The sequence below is a fragment of the Monoraphidium neglectum genome (genome assembly GCF_000611645.1).
Source record: "Monoraphidium neglectum strain SAG 48.87 unplaced genomic scaffold scaffold00804, whole genome shotgun sequence".
NCBI lineage: Eukaryota > Viridiplantae > Chlorophyta > Chlorophyceae > Sphaeropleales > Selenastraceae > Monoraphidium > Monoraphidium neglectum.
In genome coordinates, this window is record NW_014012824.1 from 1 (window position 1) to 20,179 (window position 20,179).

At 65.4% G+C, this 20,179-nt stretch overlaps 5 protein-coding genes across 5 annotated transcripts; 2 read left to right on the forward strand and 3 right to left on the reverse strand.

Annotated features, from left to right (window-relative positions):
• Positions 1 to 138: 138 nt before the first annotated feature.
• On the reverse strand, positions 139 to 3,161 carry MNEG_5410 (hypothetical protein; the record flags this gene model as incomplete). The annotated part of the gene is made up of 7 exons (XM_014046110.1): positions 139 to 220; positions 369 to 821; positions 1,165 to 1,805; positions 2,232 to 2,312; positions 2,489 to 2,527; positions 2,764 to 2,814; positions 3,090 to 3,161. The coding sequence occupies 7 exons, from the start codon at positions 3,159 to 3,161 to the stop codon at positions 139 to 141; spliced, it is 1,419 nt and encodes a 472-aa protein (XP_013901564.1).
• Positions 3,162 to 4,217: 1,056 nt separating this feature from the next.
• On the reverse strand, positions 4,218 to 5,839 carry MNEG_5411 (hypothetical protein; the record flags this gene model as incomplete). The annotated part of the gene is made up of 5 exons (XM_014046111.1): positions 4,218 to 4,337; positions 4,676 to 4,735; positions 5,052 to 5,201; positions 5,395 to 5,488; positions 5,697 to 5,839. 5 exons carry the CDS (start codon positions 5,837 to 5,839, stop codon positions 4,218 to 4,220), a joined length of 567 nt encoding a protein of 188 aa, XP_013901565.1.
• Positions 5,840 to 7,290: 1,451 nt separating this feature from the next.
• On the reverse strand, positions 7,291 to 9,292 carry MNEG_5412 (40S ribosomal protein S9-2; the record flags this gene model as incomplete). The annotated part of the gene is made up of 5 exons (XM_014046112.1): positions 7,291 to 7,327; positions 7,567 to 7,698; positions 8,104 to 8,208; positions 8,410 to 8,791; positions 9,265 to 9,292. 5 exons carry the CDS (start codon positions 9,290 to 9,292, stop codon positions 7,291 to 7,293), a joined length of 684 nt encoding a protein of 227 aa, XP_013901566.1.
• Positions 9,293 to 10,525: 1,233 nt separating this feature from the next.
• On the forward strand, positions 10,526 to 13,612 carry MNEG_5413 (hypothetical protein; the record flags this gene model as incomplete). Its single annotated transcript, XM_014046113.1, has 8 exons — positions 10,526 to 10,592; positions 10,735 to 10,809; positions 11,106 to 11,177; positions 11,353 to 11,485; positions 11,733 to 11,912; positions 12,425 to 12,623; positions 12,865 to 13,079; positions 13,330 to 13,612. 8 exons carry the CDS (start codon positions 10,526 to 10,528, stop codon positions 13,610 to 13,612), a joined length of 1,224 nt encoding a protein of 407 aa, XP_013901567.1.
• A 2,483-nt stretch (positions 13,613 to 16,095) lies between these two features.
• Positions 16,096 to 19,470, forward strand: MNEG_5414 (Phosphatidylinositol3,4,5-trisphosphate-dependent Rac exchanger 1 protein; the record flags this gene model as incomplete). Its single annotated transcript, XM_014046114.1, has 8 exons — positions 16,096 to 16,146; positions 16,244 to 16,302; positions 16,464 to 16,649; positions 16,976 to 17,128; positions 17,349 to 17,424; positions 17,691 to 17,882; positions 18,226 to 18,756; positions 19,069 to 19,470. Coding segments are annotated over 8 exons (1,650 nt in total), but the record flags the coding sequence as incomplete, so codon positions are not given.
• Positions 19,471 to 20,179: the final 709 nt, after the last annotated feature.

Sequence of the window (20,179 nt, forward strand, 5' to 3'; positions counted from 1 at the left end):
GGGCGGGTGGGTGATGAGCTGGAGTGAAGGTGTCACGAGTGTGGGACGACGGCAGGAGGTTGGCGGGGACGCAGGCCAGTTTGGGGAAGGGGTGTTTACGACGTGCACGCTGGGGTTGGGGCTGTGCCGCTGCCACTGTCACTGTCGCTGCCGCGGGTGGACGATGTGGCCCGCGGCGTGGGAGGGACCGCACGGGAGCGGAGAGGGCGGCTTAGGCATGCTGGATTCAGGGGGATCAGGGTTGGGGGTCAGGGCGTGACCGCACCGGGGTGCCGTACACACGGCCGTGCATGCATGCGGCGCGCGAGCGCGACGCTGGAGCCGCCCACCAGCCCCCACCCGCACACCCCCGTGAGCCCCGCGCGCACCCCTCAAAAAAGTTGAAGATGTCGAGCGGCGTCGCGCGGAACGGCAGCCCCCTGATCTTGACCGTCTTTGACTCGGTGCCGATGACCATGACAGGCGCCTGCCCGCCCGGACTGCCGGACTGCCCGACCATGAGGCGGCCCGCCGCGGCGTAGCCGTTCTGATGCGGCCCCGCCGGCGCCGGCGCGGCGCACGCCATGATGTGGGCGCCGGCCGGCGCGAGTACGGCGCCCTGGGGTAATCCCAGGTGCTGCTGCTGCTGCTGGTGGTGCTGGTGGTTGTGCTGGTGCTGACTGTGCTGCTGCTGCTGATGATGACTAATCTGCTGCTGATGACCAATCTGCTGCTGCTGCATGTGCTGCTGCTGCACGCCGCGGGGCGTGCCGCCGAGGGTCATGCCGCCAAGCTGGTAGGCCAGCGCCATGTGGGGCGGGGCCATCTGCACCTGGTGCAGCCTGCGGTTGGGGGGCCGAAAAGGGGGGTGGGGCACGGCCATGAATACAGGCGCGGCGGACGCCAGGGCGGCGCCAGAGAGCGCGGGGCGGCCCACACAGCCGGCGTGGCCCCAGAGCGCCGGCTGCTGCTCGAAAGGCGCGCCGTCCGAATGCGCCGGGTCCAGCGTGTGCGCAAGCCACGCACATGCGCGAGCACGCCCACACACACGTATACACAAGAACACACAATTGCATACAAACAACAAGACCCATGCGCGCACGCATGTACGCATATCACACACACACACACACACACACACACACACACAGCCCCAGTCCGTCGCCTGCACCCCGCGCCACCCACCCGATCGGCGCCCCGGCCATCGCAATCTGCAGCCCGTCCTGCGACACCACCTGCGCCACCTGCACGCCCCCGCCGCCGCCGGCCATCGGCTGCGCCAACTGCAGCGCGGCCACGCCGTTAGGCCCGATCTGCACGTACTGCGGCGCCATGGTCACGCCCAGGGGCATGGAAATCGGGATGCCCGCAACACCCATCACCGCGTTGCCGCCGCCGCCGGCGTTGCTGACCGGGACGCCGGACCCGGCGTGACCCAGGTGTATCCCGCCGCCGCCGTTGGGCTGCTGGGGGTAGGGCTGGAATTCCACCAGGCGCTGCTGCTGCTGCAGCTGCGGCTGCTGCTGGTGCGGCTGCTGGTGCTGCTGCTGGAGCTGCTGCGGCACCACATGCTGCACCGCCTGCACGCCGCCGCGCGCCATCTGCGAGAGGGCGTCTATCTGGGCGCCGTACGCGGCGTGCGGGTGCTGCTGCAGGTGTGGCAGCTGCACTGCGCCGCGCTGCGCAAAGTGGTCAAAGGGGCTGCTGAGGGCGGGGCCGCCGTGCATGAAGTGCAGCCCGGGGGCGGCCTGCTGCTGCTGCTGCTGCTGCTGGAAGCGGCTGCGGCGGTGGGCGTTGCCGGGGATCGCGATCGTGCCCAGTCTGACCTGCGGCGGGGGGAGGGGCAGGGGGTTGTATGGGTGGCCGCGCCCGCTGGTGCCGCCTGCCGCCGTACAGCGCGCTCGACTGTGGTGTCGCAGGCGCCGAGGCTGGTCTTCCCGGGTGCGCCACAGCCCCTGCGCCGCTGGCTGGGTGTGAGTGACCCCTGAGAGCCACGCCAATGTGCGCCGGCGCCACGTCGTGCACGGCGTGCTCCAACCAAAATCACACCCCCGGCGGGAAGCGTCGTTCGGCACACACTGCGCCCCATGCCGCGCCACCCCTTCCGCGCCGTTTGCGCATGCGCTGCGGCGAGCTACGAAGCCTGAGGCTGCGACTACATGCGTTCGCGGCCCATTCCGGAGTGAATCCAACCCCAACGCATGCGTGCCATCCCCTGCCGCCCACCGGTCCCCCCCAAAAGCCCCCCGCACCTGCTCCAGCATTTCCTGTTTTGGCACGTGCAGCAGCCGCACGTAGCGTTCCCCTATGAAGGCCCCGTTCTTGGACATGGCCTGCCCAAACAGCAAACAGTGCACACCAATTTAAGCATCGTCCCTGCGTCAGGAGTTGTCGCCGCCCGGTGTGTGGCGGGGCCGCGCCTGCCAAGCGCGCGCGCCGGGTTGCGAAAAGGCCGGTCAGGGGCGGGGGCGGGCCCAGGGCGCCGCCGCCTCAACTCCTGGTGACCCACCTGCAGGGCCTCGTCCCGCGTGGCAAACTCAGCAAAGGCCTGCCGAAGCCAAGGGGCGCGGCGGCGTGGGCGCAGGCGGCGGGCGGGGCGGTTGGCGCATGACGGTATGAGGGTCGCCGCTTGGCTTGGCTGGGCTGGCCGCTGCCACAGCCGAGGCCCGGCTCGGACCCACCCGAGGTCGTGACGGCCCACGACGCGCGTCAGAGGCGCCAACCATTATGCGGGCGGCGCGCTGCGCAGCGCCGCTGCAATCGGCGCAAGTCGGCCCCGCTCACCAGGCCGCTGGGCCGGCCGTCCGGCTCATATACGAATGCGACCTCCTTGACCTGTTTGTGGGGGCAACATCAATGATGGTTTGCATGGCACGCGGCGTGACGAGGCCATGGCTGGGGCTGCAGATGGAGTGTGTGAAGCAGCCCGCAAGGACGCACGCCAGCTGGCGGCGCCCCGCTTTGCCGGCGGGCAGCCCGCGGCCCCGGCGGAGGCGCCCGGCCTCGCTCAAGCCGCGGCCGGCGCCCCGCTGCCGGTGACTTCGCCGCCGATGAGCGTGATGCTGGTGGGGCATGGCAGCCGCAGCAGCAGCCGCACCGCCCGCAGGCACCTGGCGGTTCCTGCCTTGCGCTAGCCCAATCCATCCCGCCTCAAACCGCGCACGCGCTGTTTCGGTCGCCATTGTTGTGCATGCCCGGGCCCTGGCCACCACGGAATCCCAACCGCCTCACCGTGTAGCCGGCGAAAAACTCCCTGATGGCGCTCTCCCCTGCGCTGTAAGGCAAGCCTGCCACGCCGGCAGGGCGGGGCAGCCAGCCGGCGGAAGAGAAATTCAGTGCCGCAATCGCGCTCCTGTCATCCTGCCTGATGCAGCATGCGGACGTTGCTGCTGCTACTGCCCCACAGGCCCCAGCAACCGCATGCACGCTAATGGCAATCACCTTTGAGCTTCAAGACACACGATTCAGCCCCTGGCACGTCGTCTAGGGGGAGAGGTGACCGATCCGGTGCACCCGCTACCAGGTCGGGGACCGCTCCTAACGAAGACGCTGAAGATAGAGCCCCACCAGGACCACTACATGGTTCCCCAAGAAGCGCATCAGGGGCCGGGGCGATGCCCTCGGCTGCCTGTAAGGAGATCATTTGTCCCCCCGTGTCAGTTCATATGTGGTCCCTGCCGACAAAATAGCTTAATGTCAATATCACCTTCCACCAGACCCCACGCTAGTGTTACCGGCGGCCGGCGTGGGATCCCCATGTGCTGCACTGGGCCGGCAGTGATCGGCGGGTGACCAGTGACGCCATGATGGGCATAACCGGCACCCGAAGATTTGGTCCAGCGTAGCAAGGGATGCTGCTACCTGAAGCGCTTACGCTTGCCATATTTACCGCTGGTTGGCCGCGCAATCGAGCGCGGCCGCTCGACGCCAGCCACTCGCCCTGCCGCAAGGGATCGACGCCTGTTATCAAATTACACGCCTCCAAGCCACATGCAGCGTCTGGCGCTCCGCGGCCCAAACAAGGTCGACGCGTCACGGCTTCAAGCACTGCTGCCGAGCTGGGGGACCACCTTGCTTGCTCCATGACAGCGGTAACGGCGTGCCGTCCGCGCCCGGAACCAATTACTCATCTCGCCGGACGCGCGACCAACCGACCGGGAAGCATGCCAGCTTCACGCCCCAAACCCCCCATCGCCGATTCTCGCAATTCGACGTCCGTGGCCAGGGGATTGCAGGCTTCACTTGGGCAGCTCCTGTCCCTTGTCCAGGCCCTTGGCCCACCGAGCAGCAACCAGGTTGCCGCCCTCGTCGTAACTTTCGGCTACGCCCGGGATGTTGAGGCCGGACTTCAGCGCCTCCTGCCAACAGCAACGCCGCGGGCGGCAGGCGCGAGAACGCGACGTCGCCATGAGTTTGGGGCGCCGATGCTGCGCCGTGTGCTGCGCGTGGGACGCACCCGGGCAGGCCCCGTAACCGCGGCGCAGTTGATTACGCGACGAAGCAATCCTCCAAATCGCGGCGACCCTCTTGTCATGCAGATCGCAATCCCGCCAACGAAGAATCAGACTTGGATTTGCAGGCAGAATTCGAAGTGCAGTGCACCCGCACGGGTCTCCTGCCATTCCACATCCGGCCTCTTGTGCGCCTTGGTCCCACTGTCGCACCCAATCTCCCACACACCAGTCACCCGACTCACCTTTCCAGTCGACACCCAGCGGCCAGCTGGCGGCCGCCGCTTACCGCTAGGGCTCCAGACCTGTTTCGTGGCGTGAGACAGGGGCACAAATAAGTTCAGTCTGGAGCGCACGCTAGCCCAGGCCGCCGCCTCTCAGGGGGCAGGCAAGTGTCTGTGGCTTGGCACCCTTCACATTGATTGGGGCAGCAACCTGGCAGCAATGCAGCAGCATAGACAGCAGCAACGCCGCCAAACACACCGCCGCCACCGCCACCCGCAGCTGCATCACTGGCTGCATGCTATCAACGGAGCCACAGCCAGCAGCCCCAGCAGCATCAGCACAACTGGGCGTGCATCACCCGCAACCACAGCAACATCCCCAGCCCGCGGCCCGCACCCTGTCATAGGCCTCGTAGCCGCCCTCCATCTTGACCACAGACGTGTAGCCCGCCTCCACCAGCGCCCCCACCGCGGCGTCCGCGTCGGCGCCACCTGATGTGCTGTTGATCAGCAACTTGGTGCCCTTCCCTGGGAACGCAGCGGTCACCTGCGGGCGTTGGGCGCGGGGCGCGGCGGCGACGCGGCCGTCTAGTGCGGCAGGGTCTGCAGGGAACTCGTGCGGCAAGCGTGCGAGCAACCGCGCTCCGTGGGAACGCACGTGAGAGCGCCGAGTGGCCCGCGGCGGGGCCCTTGGATGTGGCAAGGGCCCGGGAATGAGCCGCGCTGCGCTGGCCGGTCACCTTGGCGGCAAAGGCGGGGCCCTCCTGCCATGGAATGTTGGTGCTGCAGCGGGCCGGCTTCGTTATGCGGCTGGACTCGAACTCCCCAGGGGCCCTGCGGCAGGCACGGCAGCATTGCAGACGCAGGGGCGGCAGCCCAGGCCCGGGCTCTGTGTGGGGACGGAGGCCTGCACGTCGCCTTGCACCACAGCCCACAGAGGGCTGCTGCCCTCCCCTCCTTTGCTCGTACTGCTGCACGCTGGTCCCTCATTTGATCCCTTTGCTGTTCAACGCCCATGTCCAATGCCGCGGCCCGCTGTCACCTGATGTCCAGCACTTTGTAGCCTTCCCTATCCAGCAGCACCTTGGTGCGCTCCACATCCGCTGCTCCCACGCCGCCTGCTGTGCTGCTATCTCCCACTGCTGCTGGCGCAACGAACACGGCGCGTTGGCGGGCATGGCGCATAGGCCGTGCGAGCACGCTGCGCCGCTCGGCGAACGCTGTGCTGCTGCGAATTGCGCTCTGCGCTGCTGCAATGGGCGTTCGCCAGCTATGCGTGGTTACATTCGCGTGTTCTCGCAAGCGAATCGAGCCTCCTCTTCGCGACAACATGGCCTCGTACACCTCGAGCAGATCGTTAGAGCAAGCAGGTGACACTGACAGGTCAGAGCAAAGAAATTTATTGTGACAATTACATTGCAGCGCGGTTCACCTCCTCGGCGCTCACGTCAGGTGACAGTGTTCCTGTTGGTCAACACGTCCCCTGCAATTTGTGATTGGCTATCAGAACAGCTTACTGATGGCTGCCTTTTGTGATGGACGCAGGCGGGCAGGGATACCCCACTTGCTTTGTGCACACTGCTGCATGCCACATTTGCCGTGGGGGTGTCTATGGTGGTGTGCTCCTGCAGTCACCACAGAGAGCGGTAATGGCGTGCTCCATACATCATGCATGCGACTTGGGTGATTTCTCTCCTGTGGATTTAATTCGCTCTACTGATGGCAAATCAAGACATGCAAGGGGGCAAAGCAAGCTCGACAGTGCGGCTGATGGTACCCACTCGCCCCTTTTGACACACGGTAACTAAATCCTTGTGGCCTACGTCCAGGTCGCAGGTCCAAGCGCCGCGCTGGCATCCCCAACCGACTGCTGCTCTCACCTTTCTCAGTGCCACCAGTTCAGATGTGACGTGTTTTCGGTGCGCGCGCCTGGAACGCGCCTGGAATCCTGTCATTGGCACGCTCACTCGATGTGGCCCGCTGCCTGGCAATTGGCTGGAGCCCCCTGCCCTTGTGACCGGGTGCTTGCATCGCGCCTGGATGCACAGCCAGCCCTGCTGCTGCAGTGCCATGTGTGCTCTCAACATGGCCGCAGCTGTCAAGCGTTGCAAGCTTGACAAACCCTGATGCCACAAGCCGCGCTTTGTGTCGCTGAGGGACCAACTTCATACGTTGAGTTTGCAGCTGGCCGTGCTGGACGGGACCTGGCGTCCCGGCGCAACGCCGACCCAGGCCGTCCCCTTCAAACACCCAACACTCAAACCTATTTGCGACCCCTCTTGGCCCCCGCGCGCCTCTCCCCGCCAGTATTTAACTCTCGGGGCCCCCCGTCGTCCGAAATGACATGTCCACATGGAGGTTACAGCACAGGTGCAGCAGCTGCTGGCTGGGCCCCACCGCCACCGCACTTGCGCCATGGCCGTCGCCGTCGCTGCTGCTCCGGGTGCATGTCCTGCCGCCGCGTCAGCCGGCCCTCCCGATACGCCGGCCCGCTGCTGCTCGCAGCAGCCGCCCGCCCGTGCACCCAGGCAACGCGGCTGCCCTGAGCGCCCCGCGGCGCCTGCCAGCCTCCACGGCGCCGCGCCACAGGCGCCCTGCCGCCCCTGGCCCGCCTCCAAACGTGCCCAGCCACCGGCCTACTCGTCGTCCTCGGCGTCGCCGCCGCCGCCCTTGCTGCGCGCGTGGACAACAATGCAGTGTGGTGTGGTGCGGTACGGGTCGTGCAGGGCGGGGGTGAACGGTGGACGCAGTCCCGAGGATGGGCACACATGCTTGCATGTGCGAAAGCATGTGTGAGGGGGCCGCTGACACCCACAAGACGAAGCAGCCAAGCATGTGATGCCTGCGCTGCACGCATTCCCCGCCACAAGCAAGCGACAGGGCCAGCCGCAGCGGCAAAACGGGCCACTTACGCGGCCTGGTGCTTCCTCTTCACACGGCCGGGGCGGCCGCCGCCGAAGGGCGAGGTGAGGCTGAAGTCGATGTGCTTCTGGCTGTCGACGCGCACCATGAACGAGGGGATGTTGACCACCTGCTTGCCCACCCTGGGGTTAATTGGGGAGCGGAGGAGGGGGAGGGGTGGTCAGAGGGTGGCATTGAGCCCTGTGAGCGCGATCAAGAAGCCTTAGGGGGCGAGGGGGTGAGGGCGTTGGTGGAAATGACTTTGCCTGAAAGTCATTTCTGGGCTGCCTTGTTGAGGCAGCTGCAGCATAGCTGCTGGTCAGTTCAGCGCGCTGCTGCTGCTGCTGCCATTGCCGCCGCCACAGCACCACCGCTGCTGCTGCCGCTGGTATCGACGCTAGTACCACTGCCGTCCGCTGCTGCGAATGCCGCCTGCAGCAGCAGGTGCTGCTGGAGCTGCTGCCGCTGCAACTGTTACAGGCATGGACCTTGCACACGCCGCAGCAAACCAGGCCCTGCAGCATCCTGTAGTGTCGCCGCTGAAGCACCAGCGGTTGCTGAGTGCACCGCCAGCTGCGTTGCAGCGCACGCGCGGCTGCTGAGCGCCCGCCACCATCCCTGCAGGCCTGCTGCTGCTACTGCTGCCACTGCTGCTGCCGTCACAACAGCAGCACCGGCCACAGCAGCCAGTTGCCAAGCCCTGCAAGCCTCCACTGCAAGCCTTCCATCACGAGCCCATGACCTTTCAACACGCCTGCTGCGCCTGTCGCAGCCGCCATCTTCACCGCCCGGCACCGCCACACACACGCTGGAACCTTGCGCCTCCCGCCCCACTCCGCGCCCCGGCGCCCCACCTGATGTGGCGCTGGCGGATCAGCACGCGCGCGTGGTGGATCGACTTGGCGAGCCCCTGCTTGAACACGAGCGTCTGCAGGCGGCGCTCGAGGAAGTCCTGCGGCGAGAGCGCCAGCACGTAATCCAGCTTGTCCTGCGTCTCGTTGAGCAGGCCATACTTGTACATGCGGCGCATCAGCGCGTTGCCCTCGAAGATGCGCTTCGGGTCCTTGTCCTCCAGCGTCAGCAGCACGCGCGCCGCCTTGCGGATCTTGGACAGCACCATCTGCACGCGCCACAGCTCGCGCTTGTTGCGCAGGCCGTACTCGCCGACGAGCTTCAGCTCCGCGTCGAGGCGCTCCTTCTCGAAGGGGCGCCGCGGCTTCTTGAAGGTCTTGCCATCTGAGGGGACACAGCAAGGCGCGGCCGAGGTGATTGATGTGAGGGGCCGGCAACAAGCCCTGCCGACGGTGGGGCTGCAGCAGGTGCCTTGCTGAGTACCGCCATGTGGTGGACCGGTTCGCGCGCAGCAACCGCGGCGGTGCAGCGGCCGCAGCGCTGCAGCGGCCGCGAGTGCATCACTCGCCATCACACCCCGCAGCGGGGACGCTGCCGAACCACCTATGCAGAGACTGCGTAGCAGCCTTATGCTGCATTCTGAAAGCGCTGACGGCCGGAAAGCATCACGGCGTGCTGCTTTGCGAAGCCGCCGATCTCTTCTTCCGGCCAGAGGCCCCGCTGCCCCACCACGACGACTACACTCTACAGCAAGTTCAACGCCTAGAATTCTTAACCAGCTGCCAAGGGGCACTGGTTTTGAACGTCCTCACTGCCACCCTCCCGCGCGTCCCGTAACGAGCACGCGCGACGCTCACAGGACCGGTAGAATCCTATCTTCGGCATGTTTGCTGGAGCCCCTTGGGCGGAAAGAGGGCGAGGTGATGGATGCACACCTGAACACTGCGCTGCTCGTGCTGCTGCTTGTGCTGTTTGCGCTCCCTTTGCCCCCGCTGCGGGTACGTTTGAGGCAGGCAAGGCTGTTACTGCAGCGCATAAATGACAGAGCCAAACCCACGACGTCAGCGGCTTGCATGGTTCACAGCAACGCCCCACAAAGTGCAATCATGTGTTGACCTGTTGACAATCTCGAGCCTCTGCCGGCACGTCGTGATTGTGTACATCAGATTCAAGCAAGCGCTTTGCTATTGGGGACACTATGTACAGTCTGCAGGTGCCTGGTGGTCTCGTTGCTTCCATGGTCCAGCAGGCGATTTTGATTTGTTGCCAGCTGCGTCATCAGCCGAAGTGGATGTCCGCCTGGCTGATGATACTCCTAGTCCAAACTTCCCTTCATGGCCATAACAATGCTGTTGGCCTGGCCAACGATCACTGCTGCACGCGAAACAACACCACAAAGCACCAAACATTGTGCTGTGCAGTCAATCGCGCCCGCCAGCATAGCTGCTCCATCAAAGCAGTACAGTACCGCAAAAGGATCGAGCTGGCTGCCAGTCCTGACTGATATGCCTTGACGTAGAATGCCTTGTGTGCTCAGCAACTTGCCAAGAGCGCAGGACCGTGCCCCAGTATGGGCGTGAGGTTGATGAAACCATGACATGCATGAGACTGGAAATGCACCCTTTGCAAAAACCAGTAGCGCTCAGCGACCTGCCAGGAGCATGGGACCTGTCTGATTACAAGTGTGTGTTGGATGAATGCATGAAGGGCATGAGACTAGGATTGCACGCTTCATATACACCAACACAGCGCGCCTGCGGAGATTGTGCACAGCTGCTGGTGCTGCGCCTGTCGATAGCGGCGGCAATCAGGCAGCGTCAGTGAATCACATTCATGGTGCTTATCGCACCTATCTGGTGGCTCAGCTTGTCAACAGGTGAGGGTCCGGTCATCAAGGCCTGTGTGTCTGTGAGGGCAGTCGTGTGTTTTGAGTGTAGCGGGTGACCCCAACCGATTACTCGGCTGGTCGAGTGTATGTCGCATAACTCGCATACCTTTTGAAAGTGTAGCTGGTCACCTGGATCGAACACATCCTGCCATCGTGCGTACGGTACCCGCAGCGATCTGCGACACCACCTCTCGCGCCATCAGCGCCAAGCAAAATTAGTATATTCAGAAATGGAGGCCCTCCTCGCCCAGCTGCTTGGACAAGGCGGCCTGCCACCGGTGGCGCGCGGGATGAGCGGTGCGCCGTTGTGCTCTGCTGCTTTCGCGCCCCTTCGCATGTCCGGCCAACTGTAAGCTCAACGGCAGCAACCCGCTGCTCTTTCTGACTGTGATCCTTGCATGAATTGGGTCATGCGCATCGCCCCCATCTCTGCAAGCAGGGCTGCAGCAGTACGACCCCACGCAGCCGCCTGTGCGCTTCACGCGCCAAGAGCTAGAGAGGGCCCTCCGCCAAGGTGGGCTGCGCGGTTGCCGACCGCGCGGCGAGGCCTCGGCCCGCCATCTAGTCAACTGCGATGCCCGTCGCGCGCCACCTGGCCAGTACACAGGCGCAGACCACGCCCAGCGCTTCACCTGGCAACCCGTCACCGCAACGCGCCATGCGTGTTCCGCCACGTGCCATGCGTCCCGCGCAATGCGCCCCGCGCGCCGCGCCGTGCGCCATGCACCGTGCGCCATGCCCCATGCCAGGACATGGCTCGGGTTCGTTCGTCACTGACCTGACCTGCTGCGACTGTCACACCGCCTGCAGGCCACGAGCTGGCCGGGAACTACCTTCCCATTGTGGACCACATTGCAGCCGCATGGACGGCGCTTAGGCAAGGTGGGTGCATGCGCAGGCTGCTCGTGCTGCTGCTGTCCCACCTCTGGCGTGCTGTATAAGCCAGCCCTGCTCCGCCGCAGGCACATTCCTGTCCCAGCAGCACCACGAGCTCATGTGCCTGGCAGCAACCCCAGTTGACGCGTCTGCTGCACCCGCGGCTGGCTGCTGCGCACAGGGCGCAACAAGGAGGGGGTGGGGGAGCTAGCGGCAGCGCTGCGGCTGCCAGATGGGAGCTGGCCGCTGGGCGCGGGCGGGCCCATCACCAAGCGCATCGCGGACGCCGTGCGAAGCTCGTTTGAGACCCCCTGGTGCGCATCAGCGGCCGCTGGTGTGCCTAAGAGGCTGGCGATCGCCGCTTTCGCCTCGGAACGCCTGCACAGCCATGCAGGGCAACGATGTACACCAGGGAATTTAGCTGCGAAACTTGTCGCCTTGAGTGCTTCACACGCACTGTGCTGCGCTTCTCGCCGCTCAAAAAGTTGCTGGGCTCCTGTTCATTCAGCCACCCCTGTGCTCACATACTTGAAAAATGCCGTGCTCCACAATGCTCGGCAGGGAGACGCCCGACGCGGTGGCCGTGTCGTGCTACCTGGCCATTGTGGGTCCGCAGCTGGCGGGCGGCTACCCGCCAGGCGACCCCGAGGAGTTCTTCAACAAGGCGGTGGCGGCGTACCCTGACGACGCGTACATCTGCCACAGCCGTGCCACCTTCCTGGCCTTCCGCAACCGCAGCAGGTGAGAGATGGGGCGAGTGGAAGAGAGAGGGCTAGAAAGAGGAAGAGGGAGAGACACACACAGACAGATGGAAAGAGAGGAAGAAGGGGAGGGTGAGGGAGAGTGAGAGACAGAGAGATAGAGAGGGGGTCAAAGAGAGAGGGAGAGGGAGGTTGTTTCGGTTGGTGTGTGTGTGGAGGCTATTGTGTCTGAGCATTTTGAGCTTGGGAGGGCCCCATGCTTGAGATGATGCAGGGGCCGGAGCCGCTGTGCCCACCCCACCAACAGTGGCAGAGAGAGAGATGCAGCACCCTCCGCGACTGATGGGCAAAAGGGCAGAGTCCAGGCGCCGCTTGGAGCAAGAAATTGGCAGTAGCAGGGCCGCTGTCGTGCTTCAAGGTCGCGGATCGCGCCTCAGCGTCACCGCTTCTGCCCGCTGCCCGGGGGCGTGTGGCCACGCGCCGCCGTCGCTCGGCTTGCCCACCTTGTGGCCCACCCCGCTATCGAGCCCACAATCTCCGCTCGACCCGCAGGGAGTCTCTCAAGTGGCTGGACCGCGCCGCGGCCCTGGGCATGCCGCGGCGCTCGCTGCTGCTGGAGCGCTCCGGGCTGCTGCTCGGCATGGGGCGGACCACTGAGGCGGGGGAGAGCCTCGGGGAGTACCTGGCAACGCCCGGAGTGGAGATTGAGAGGGACTGGCCGGTGGCGCTGATGAAGATGGCCTACATCCAGGTGCGCAAATCTGCATAGTTTGGCGGGCTTCAGGGGGTGGGGCCGATGTTGTCAATTGAGGGAGGCCGCGCTTGTTAGAGCTCTGACATATGCATCGCGCTTGCATTAGCTGGTAGGGGCCGTTTCCATTTGCCAACAGGAACAAAGCTTTGCTTGGGCCGCTCGCGCCGTCGCCCAGCCCGCCAACTCCGCTCGCCTGTCGGCTTGCCCTCCGCTTGAATCGCCCACGCTACCCTCACAGATGGTCAGGGCGCAGGACCGTGCGCCGAGCCGTGGCTTGCGCACGAGGCTACAGGCCTCGCAGGAGGCGCTGTACTGGTTCACGCGCGGCCGCGACGCGGCGGCCGCGCTGCCGGCGTTCTGCGGGGAGTTCAGCCCAGGAGAAGCCGCGTTTGCGGTGATGGAGGCATTGGAGACGGCCGGGGTGATACGTGCCAACGGACAGCTAACGGCAAGGTGGGAAGCCGTCAGGAACCTGCTGAACGTGTGTGCGTGTGTGTATATGTCTCCAGGTGTGCGTGTGGGGGGTTGTGTGTGTGTGTGTGTGTTGTCTGTGGGCTTACGGTCTGCTCACGGGATTTTTGAGAGCTTGCGTCGCCATGTGAGGGCGTGGGCGGCGTCCATCCAGGCCTTGCCCAACGCCAACAGTTCCGCCTTGCTGCCGCAAAACACCCGGGCGCTGCCGTTTCCAACACACGCAATGCAGCGGCCGCAAGGCGCTCGCGGAGCGCGACGCACGCGTGGCCAAGGAGGCGGCTGCAGCGGCTGCAGCGACATTTGACACTGCGGCAGCCAAGCAGACGCCCGCGGCAGAGGCGGCGGGCGCAGCGGGCGCAGGCGTGAGAGACCAGGGCGATGGCGAGCACACGCATGAGGCGGCGGGCGCCCAGCCTTCCAAGAGCGCTGATGCAACGGCCGCAGCCAATAAAAAAGGGCCTAAGAAGTCCCAAACTACCAACAACAAGAAGAAGAAGCGGGGGGGCCGCTAGGCAGGCCCCGTATGCAGGATGGGCAGCGGTGGAGTGCAATGCCTATCTTGGGGCAGTAGGATGATACAGGCTTACTTGCTAGCTGTCTCCAGGAAAACCAGTAGTGCCCGCATTGTCAAGGTTTCGAAGCCTGCTTGCCAGCATTGTGCGACATCTGTTTTTGCGCAGCCCCCCCTGGGGCGGAGCCCTGGATTCGTGTCGTTGTTTGTGGCCTTCCGCCCAGCTGCCCACGGGTGTGTAGCTTTGCGTGCAGGGCGCTGAATTGGGTGCGCTGGGGTGTATCGGATAGAACAAATCGTTGCAATTATAGCAGGGCTTGAGCGGAACATTCCCGTGCTCCGCACGCGTAGAACGAAGGAGTTCTCACCACGCGCCTGGTGTGCCAGAGTTCACCTGGGGCCGGGCGTCGCCTGGAGGGCGTCCGGTGGGCTGGACAGCACACCTGGAGTGTTACAATGCTCCTATGCATCTCTTTTGCGGGCGTCCACGGCTCAGCAGCGCGCGGCGTGCATGGGCACGGTCAAACACCACTCCAGCCCAGCTGTCACAGGCCCGCGGCACCTCAATCGCGCCACCGCGTGGGTGTATAGAGTGTGATTCTGGTATGCAAAGTATGTGGTGCACGTCCGCGTATCTAAATGCTCCGGGCTTGCGCCCAACTCGGGGCTGGATGCTTCACAGACGCACTCCCATCCTCAATCCTTGCACGGCCCGCATTTAGAACCGCTGAATACGTTTTGTTGCACGCACGTAGTGCGTCAAGTGGCGCCGGTGGGCGCAGCAGCAGTCGCGCTCCGCAGCGCGCAGCGGCGACAGCGCAACGCGTCGCGGCCGGCAGCTCAGGCAGCGGCACCGCATGCCAGCTACCATGAGCACGGCGCACTGGGATTTATGGCGGCATAAATTTCACCATGCACCTTCACTGCTGTGACCAGAGCATGTGTGTGACTGCGCCTGTCTCGGTTGTTCGCACGCTGGCGTACGCACTGTGGGGGCGCACGGCATCGTCAAATGGGCCGCGCATGGGAGAAGCTGGCCGCCCCCACCCTCTGTTTCCCCCTTCTCACACCAGTTCTGCTGCAATCTGCGGGTGGCGGCCCGCGGCGGCCATTGCGCGGGGAGCGAAAAGGCGTGAGCGTCGTGGGGGTGCCGGCAGGCCAGTCGGACACGCCCGGCGGGCCCCCATTCCAATTTGTGCACAGGCTAATCCTAACGGCCTTTGAAACAGGGTAGCAGGTGGCCTGTGCGATCTATGAGACAAGAGAGGCAGCGAAAGCCAGGTGCAGGGGCAACACTCAAATCAGGCAAAAGAGAGGTCACTATGGTATGGGTACACGCAGTCAGCCCATCTCTACAGAGACCCAGCGACGAAGATTTTGGGCTGCGCATTTTTCCATCAAAACATATTCCATCATGGTGCCCAATTGCTGGAGGGTCGGCCAGAGGCGAGCGTCTCTTCCACCAACCCTCGACGATGCTGAGGCAGTGCCATTGGCACGTGGAGAAGCCCGCCCCGCAATGCCGCCCAAAAGCTTGCGGGTGGGTGTGAGCACCAGGGGGCTTGTCGCAGCCTGCAGGCTTGCTTACGACGTCGAAACCACTTGCTGGGTCACACTGCGTGCCTTTGGGCTCGCGTGCTGTCACCTTTGATGACTCACGAGCCTTGACGGGCTAGCAATTGCGGGCTGTATGCAACGCCCACGATGTTGGGAGTGATCAATCTGCACTGCTGGCTTGGACAATGGCTTGTGGTGCCGCCGGGCCAGCGACGCCAGCGACTGCGAGGTGGGGGCCTGCTCATCAGCAAGATCTCGTGGTGTAACCTGCGCAGGCTAGTCGGTAACGTGCGTGTTGTTGCCTGAAGGCAGTGGCCGCATGCAATTCTATCAGCAAACGACCTCCCACGCTGTTGTTTTGTTGGACAATGCGATCATCGATCATAGGGCGAGGCGGCATAGCTCGCCGGGAGGTTGTTGACAGCTACTCCGCCCGCTGATTGACATCCGGGCCCAGGAACACAGCCTTCCTATCATGATGATCGCGCATGTGCAGATACCGCGCGCTTGGTGCGTGCGCCAATGTCGCAGTTGTCAAAGGGGGTTGGAGGCGAGCAACCTGCGACACACAACCAGCCGTCTTGGCGCGCCGTGGCGCTCGCCGGCGTCTGGTTGCCGGCACAAGGCGTACCGCCTTGAAAATCATTTTTGATATCAGCGGGAATCTCGCCCCACGCGCCCCCCCTTCTTTCGCGCTCACGCAACCACCACGCACGCAGTGGCCCACCCGCCGTCATTCAACTGAAACCTTGGTCAGCAACCCACAAACAATCGGCTTGCCGATGCTCACACAAGTAGCAAAGATTTAAATATCACATTGCGACTGATTTGGTGACCAGAGCGAGCCCTGTAACCCGCGCGCGCACATCCACCCTACGCGGAGCCGCTGCGAGTGGGAGGCTTTCCAAGGGCGGGCAGGCCGCGGCCATGGAGCGGTCGTGTTCGCAGCAGCAGTTTGTTATGGAGATGCCCATGGAGGTGAGGTGACGGGGTGTAGAGCGCGGCAGCATCACTGCGGTGTGCGGGCTGGAACGGTCTGCAACACCGTGATATCATCCTAATTTGGTCTTTACAGGAGCTGGTGGAAATATCAGAAGCCATGCGAGACGGTCTGCAGGGCCGCATCAAGGACAGGTCCGTGCGCGCAAAGCGACCTGCGGCACGCGCTTTGTGTGGCATTGCTCACGCCCCCCTCGCCGCATCGTGCAGCCCCTGCCCCACCTACCAGCTGCTGCTGTGATTTCGTCCGCTTCTGTGCTTTCTTTGAAACAGAACTCCTGCACGGTACCTCGCAGGACGCACCGCCTGCGCACGTACCGCCGCTGCTTCCCCGGCGCGGCGGGCGTGCGGTGGCTGGTGGAGAGTGGCCACGCGGCCGGCGACGAGCAGGCGGTGGCCCTGGGGAACGCGATGCTGCAGGCCGGGCTGCTGCGTCACGTGGCTTATGAGCACACCTTCAAAAACACGCAGCTGCTGTACAAGTGAGGCGAGGGCATGTGTACGTCCTGCGCCGGCCAGGCGGAGCAGATGGCCCCAGCCAATGGCCCAGGGAAGGCCCGCGTGCAGCTGAGGTGTTTTGGGGTTTAGATACTCCAGTGTTTGCCCTTTGCAGCGCTGTGAGGGCGGCAGTCGCAGGCAGCGGCCACATCAGGGCGCCCCAGCGGCCCGGGCCGCGTGCCACCACCACGCCTCGTGCAGCGCCCCGCACGCCCAAGCCTCCTCACTTGTGCGCGACCGCCCGATGCCGACCCACCTGCCCCCCGCCCCCCACCGTCCGCCCCCCGTCCTGCGACGCGCTGCGCCGCAGGTTCACATCTGATGACGAGGGCGGCCCGCTCCTCGAACTATCCGCGTCGCGCCCGGCCAGCTGCCGCCAGTCCGAGACAGGGACGCCCCGGCTGGAGGGCGCGCCGCCGGACGGCCTGGCGTCGGCCGCCTCGATGCCGGGATCCCTCCACTCGTGAGCACCCCTCCGCGCCATGTATTTCAGCACAAACGCGTGTGCTGGCCCACGGCTTGCGTGCGCCCGCGTCTTGTCACTGGCCGCTGGAAGGCAGGTGCGTGACTCGTAGTATCCCGGCCGTCCAGACCGCCTCTCGACCACCCACCCATCCGGCAGCAACCGGTGCCTGCCAAATCGCATCGGCTCTCCGCTCTGCACCCACCCGCCCCAAACGCAGGCGGCTGCCGCGATTCACGCCACCGGCGCCGGGCGGCGGGAGCAGCTTTGCCCACCGCGCGCTGCTGAACGCCCAGGTGTGCGCGCACGCCCAGCACTCGTGCACACGCAGGCGGCGGCAAAACGCCCAGTCAGCGACGGCCGCCTTGGTGCGCCCGCGGGCTGTAGCAGTCACCTCCCTCCTGCCGCCAGCGGCGGCCCCTCCCAGGAAGCAAACGGCTGCACCCCATCCCGCACGCCATTCTCGGCGCTCATTCCAACAATCCCACGCCGCGCTCGCCCCTGGCAGCACCCTCACACACCGATTTGTACACCATCATCGGTCCCTATGCCACCCCAACAGGTCCACAGTCTGAATCAGAAGCTGGAGAGGCTGGCCTCCCAGCACGCCACCCTCCTGGCTGCCAACGCGCAGCAGCAGGAGGTGTGGGAGGGCCAGGCCTCGTCAGACCTGCGGGAGGTGAAGGAAGCTATCGGGCAGCTGGCGGGCGCGCTGGCGGCGACGCAGGAGCAGGTGTTGCAGCTCGTATCGCAGGTGTGTTTGGGGGTGGTGTATGGGGGGAGGTGTTTGGGATGTGTGTGTGGGGAAGGGGAGGAATGCAGGGCTTTGGGGGGCAGCGGGACCCTCCAAGCAGGCAAGAAGGGGGACGTGGAAAGGTACAGAACGGGGCCAGGTGGACCCTCAAGCTCGCGGCTGGAGGGCGAGCTTTCAAATGGCCGGCATCGGCTTGTGCGGCGCGTACGTGGTTTGATGGTGCCTTTGTGGGAAGGAACGCCCAGCAGTTGGCGCCCCGGGGCTCGTCCCTTGTGGGCGCCGGGCACACGCAGTCACACCTGGCTCAAACTTTCAAACTTCCACCCGCCCGCCCGCCTTTCAGGCCTCCAGCACGCACGGTCTGCTCTCTTCGCAGCGCGCCGTGTCTGCTGTGCAGCAGCTCATAATGGCGCTGGCGATGCTGGCCCTCGGCACCGGCTGGGCGCCGCCCGCGCTGTGGGCGCTCGCCGCCGCCGCGGCCGGCGCGCTGGCGGTGGTGCTGATGGACTGGGGCGCCGACGACGCGCGGGAGCGGCGCGCGGCGGCGCAGGAGCAGCTCGCGGCGCAGCGGCTGTCCGCGCGCGGCCTCGCGGCGCGGCTGAGCGGCGGCGGCGGCGGCGGCGGGCTGCCGCCGCTGATCACATCCCTGCAAGGCGAGCGGCTCGGCCAGCGCAACGGCGGCGGCGGCGCAAAGCTGGGCGCCGGCGGCGACGTCGTAGGCGGCGCAGCGCCGGGCGGCGTGTGTGTGGTGGCGTCGACTTCGACGGGATCCACCGCGTCTGAGGGCGGGTCCGACGCGCCGCCGCCGATGGCGCGGGAGGCGGAGGCGCTGCTGGTGGGGCGCGTGATGGGCGGGAAGCTGCTGGAGGACACGGTGAGGGGGGTGGCTGGCAGCTGGTGGCTGGCAGGTCGTGCACTGGGGGTGTGGTCGGCCATCGGGGGCGGGGGTCGGCGCCCAGGCCGCTGCTGGTTGACAACCCGGGGCCAGGGGTGGGGGCCCGCGTGTGTGGAGGGTGCAGGGCGACCTCGGTACCCTGGCTGGCATGGACGGCGGCGTTGCAGCAACCGATTCGCCATTGCGGCAGAGCCAGCATGGGCACTCTCCGCCAGCGAGCCTGTGCTGGCATTGCCGGTGTCAGCGCCGTCGAATCCAACCCATTCTATTCATCGCACTTGATGCGCGCAGGCGCCGGCGCTTGAGGAGTTTGAGGGCTGGCCCGACGGCGACGTCATCCTGCGCCCCACCCCCAAGTCGTCCGACTTGGCCGTCACCCGGGTGACCCGCTATGCGTCACCCAGCCATGTGGCAGTGCCCACGGAGTTACACGCACGCTGGGAGGCGGACCAGGCCCCCTACACCGACGCCGCGGACGATGATGTCGACGAGCAGCAGCAGCAGGCTCGCCGGGACAGCGGCGGCGGCGGCGGCGAGAGCGGCGGCTGGGTGCCGCAGCCTGGGGCGGGGCTGCCGCTCAATCAGTACGTCATCCACTTTGAGAGCGACCTGTTTGTGGGCAAGATGCTGTCGTACATCAAGGGTCTGCCCAGCAGCCACGAGCCCTACTTCACTGGGAAGAAGCGGCGCTCGGTGCTGATGCTGCAGGCGAGCGGGAATTGCTTGCGGGGGCGGCCAGGGGGGGGGGGCGCGGGGTCGGGCTTCAAGCCTTGGCGAGGCGCCTGAGACGTGACGTGCAGTGCAGTGTCTGGCGCAGGCAGGCACGCTTGCCGCAACAGCGCCCGCTGTGGTGCCACCACTCCAGCTACGCACCTCCGCGGCCTGCTGTCTCACCACCCCCCTTGCTCGTTGACCTGTCGCGGCTCGCCCCACCCCAGGGCCGTTTCAAGCGGCCGCTGGGGCTGGCTGACGTGGTCACCGGCCAGGAGTTCGACCGGCCCTTCAAGAACCTGCGCGGCTGCTGGCTGATGGAGAAGGTGGGCAGGCGGATGCCGGAGGCAGGGAGTCCAACAGCTGGCCCATACGTCTTATGTCTGGACATCCCCACTTGTGGATGCAAATGTGCCTTTGCCTGTGTACGAGTGCCTGCACGCGCCCTCCTGGAACCGTGTGGTGTGAGTCTGTCTTCCAAACGCAACGGCAGGCAGCAAATATGGGCAGCCTTCTCTTACCTTGAATGCAAATCAATCACCCGTCCCCGCGCCGGCCGCGCCGCAGGTCATCCTGGCGTTTGCCAAGCGCGTGGTGACGTGCCTCGAGCTGGGGGACGTGGCCAAGAACCCCTACATGGTCTTCCCCCTCATGGCCCTGGCACACCGCGTCAACGTGGCGCACCCGGGCC